This window comes from Mastomys coucha, unplaced genomic scaffold, assembly GCF_008632895.1.
Source record: "Mastomys coucha isolate ucsf_1 unplaced genomic scaffold, UCSF_Mcou_1 pScaffold18, whole genome shotgun sequence".
Taxonomy (NCBI): domain Eukaryota; kingdom Metazoa; phylum Chordata; class Mammalia; order Rodentia; family Muridae; genus Mastomys; species Mastomys coucha.
Window position 1 is genome coordinate 78,589,037 of NW_022196900.1, and position 2,401 is coordinate 78,591,437.

General features: G+C 43.5%; 1 protein-coding gene and 1 non-coding gene across 3 annotated transcripts in view; both read right to left on the reverse strand.

The window, feature by feature from the left end:
* Zmpste24 (zinc metallopeptidase STE24) overlaps positions 1 to 2,401 on the reverse strand; it is a 44,002-nt gene that overhangs the window by 29,869 nt on the left and 11,732 nt on the right. For both annotated transcript variants that reach the window (XM_031378523.1, XM_031378522.1), the window contains one exon: positions 189 to 305. In XM_031378523.1, the coding sequence (XP_031234383.1) occupies positions 189 to 305 (117 nt within the window). The remainder of the gene's footprint in view (positions 1 to 188; positions 306 to 2,401) is intronic.
* LOC116097355 lies at positions 922 to 1,085 on the reverse strand. Its single transcript, XR_004121379.1, has one exon. It is a non-coding gene; the product is annotated as a U1 spliceosomal RNA (small nuclear RNA).

The following is a 2,401-nucleotide window of genomic DNA, read 5'->3' on the forward strand; positions in this document are numbered from 1 at the left end:
AAAGTTTGTACTGCAGAAGGATCCGTGTGTGCCGCGTCTTTCCTGCCGGCGGGAAATAGCGCGGGACACACGCCTATGGCTGCACTGTCCTGGGGATCCATGCTCTAAGACAGCAGGCTGTATCTCAGTTCCTGCCAGCGTGGGACCGCAGTACAGAAAACCTTCATACTAAACTGTTCCCGTCATACCTGGTGATTGAAGCCATGCTTTTCTTCTATCACAAAAGTATTGTACAGACTCCAGGGCAAGCCAGTCAGTGCACTGAAGAGTGTGGCCAACAGCAGGAACACCAAGGACTGAATGATCTGGGCACAAGCGAGAAAAGAAGGAAAGCATCAAGTGAACTGAAGCATAAACCAGCAAGTACACACTGAATGCTTGTTCTGCCCCAACCAATGCACTTGATCCTGTGGGGAACAGGCTATAGCAGCCTGCCCTTGGAAAATGTTTACTTAGAAGAAGCATGACTTGAAAGCTACCTGAAGCCATAGGGACAAATGGTTGGTACGATTCGGACAACAGAAGTAGTAACATATGCTAGATGGATTCAAGGAAGACTTATTCTTGGGTTTCTTGTGTATTGTTGAGGCAGGGTCTCACCATGCAGCCACCATCTGGCTGGCTTGAAACTCACTCTGACTATTAAGACCAGAGCTACATGGTGAGACCTTGCCTCTGCCTCCTCGGTGTTGGGAATAAAGGCATGTATCATCATGCCTGGCTAAATTCAAAAAACATTTAATGAGGTGGTGCAACTTCAAGGCCTCTGAGAAGGGGGAAGAGTAATGACATTGAAACATGTTTGTTTGTTTGTATTTTCAAGACAGGGTTTCTACATGTAGCCCTGGCTATCCTGGAAATCATTCTCTAGACAGGCTGGCCTTAAACACTCTCTCTCTCTCTTTTTTTCTTTTTTTTTTCCAGGGGAGAATGTGAACACAGTCCCCCACTACCACAAATTTTGCAGTTGAGTTTCCCGAATTTGGGGAAATCGCAGGGGTCAGCACATCCAGAGTGTAATGGATAAGCCTCGCCCTGGGAAAAGCCCCTTTGTGATCATGGTATCTCCCCTGCCAGGTATGTATCTTTATTCTTTTGAGCAGGTCTCACTATGTAGCCCTTGCTGCCTTGGAACTTGCTGTGTAGACCAAATTCACAAATTGCTGTGGCCTCAAATTCACAGATCTGCCTGGCGTGGGTGCTTTGCCTGCATGTATGTATGCATATGTGTGCACCGACACACACATGGATATGTACTGTATGTGTTGGTGTCCGAAGAGGCCAGGAAAAGGTGGTGGCCTCTGGAACTGGAGTTTCAGTTGTTTGCTATTATGTGGGTGCTGGAAACCTGGGTCCCATTTTTTTGCAGGGGGTGAGTGGGTAGAGGACAAGGTCTCTCTCTAAGGACCAGACTAGCCTAGAACTCAGAATTCTCCATCCACAGTACCTGGCAGTATAAAGTAACTTAAATAAACAATATAAAAAATGTGGTTGTCTTAATCTTTAAAAATTTTGGTCAAACACCCAAAACTCCATTACTAATCAGCTTTTAATGTGTAGAGAAGTAAAAGACCTTGTTATTTTAAAACAGGACAGGGGCTAGAGAGATGACTCAGTGGTTAAGAGCACTGGCTGCTCTTCCAGTCTTCAATTCCCAGTATCCACACAGCAGCTCACAATTGTCTCTAATTCCAGTTTCAGGAGATCTGATACCCTCACACAGACACATATGCAGGCAAAACCTAATAAATCATTAAAAATATAAAACACTGAGGGACATTCAGGACTAATCTCTCTCTTTTTTATTTTCTTTTTGCAATGATTTGAAGCGAATTTAAACAGTGCTCAGCTCTGCTCATGCATTTTATTGCCCGGACAGTTCTCTCTGGAGAGATGCCATACAGCTAAAGTCAGAATAACATATACAGTAACCAATTATGTAGATTGATGAAAATACTGACATGACTGCTCCTGATTACCACTTATATCGTGATCTGTATGCTGACCAGCTAAAAGGGAAGTCTGCAATTTATTTAACTATTCACATAATACACTCTGGTAAATGAAAATTGGGCCAGTGTTGAGGGCTGGTGTTAAAACCACACTGTGGTAACTTACATATTTATATATCAGAACTACACAAAGTGAGGACTCCAATATCAGCAGCTATCAAAGAACAAAGCCTAGCTAAATAAACCAATAGGAAAACAACTCTAAGTTATTATTAAATGCAAAATTCATACCTCAGAACATTACATAAAATATCCCAATAAGATAAAGATTCACACCGGGCAGTGGTGGCGCTCGCCTTTAATCTCAGCACTTGGGAGGCAGAGGTCTACAGAGTGAGTTCCAGGACAGCCAGGGCTACACAGAGAAACCCTGTCTCAAAAAACCAAAA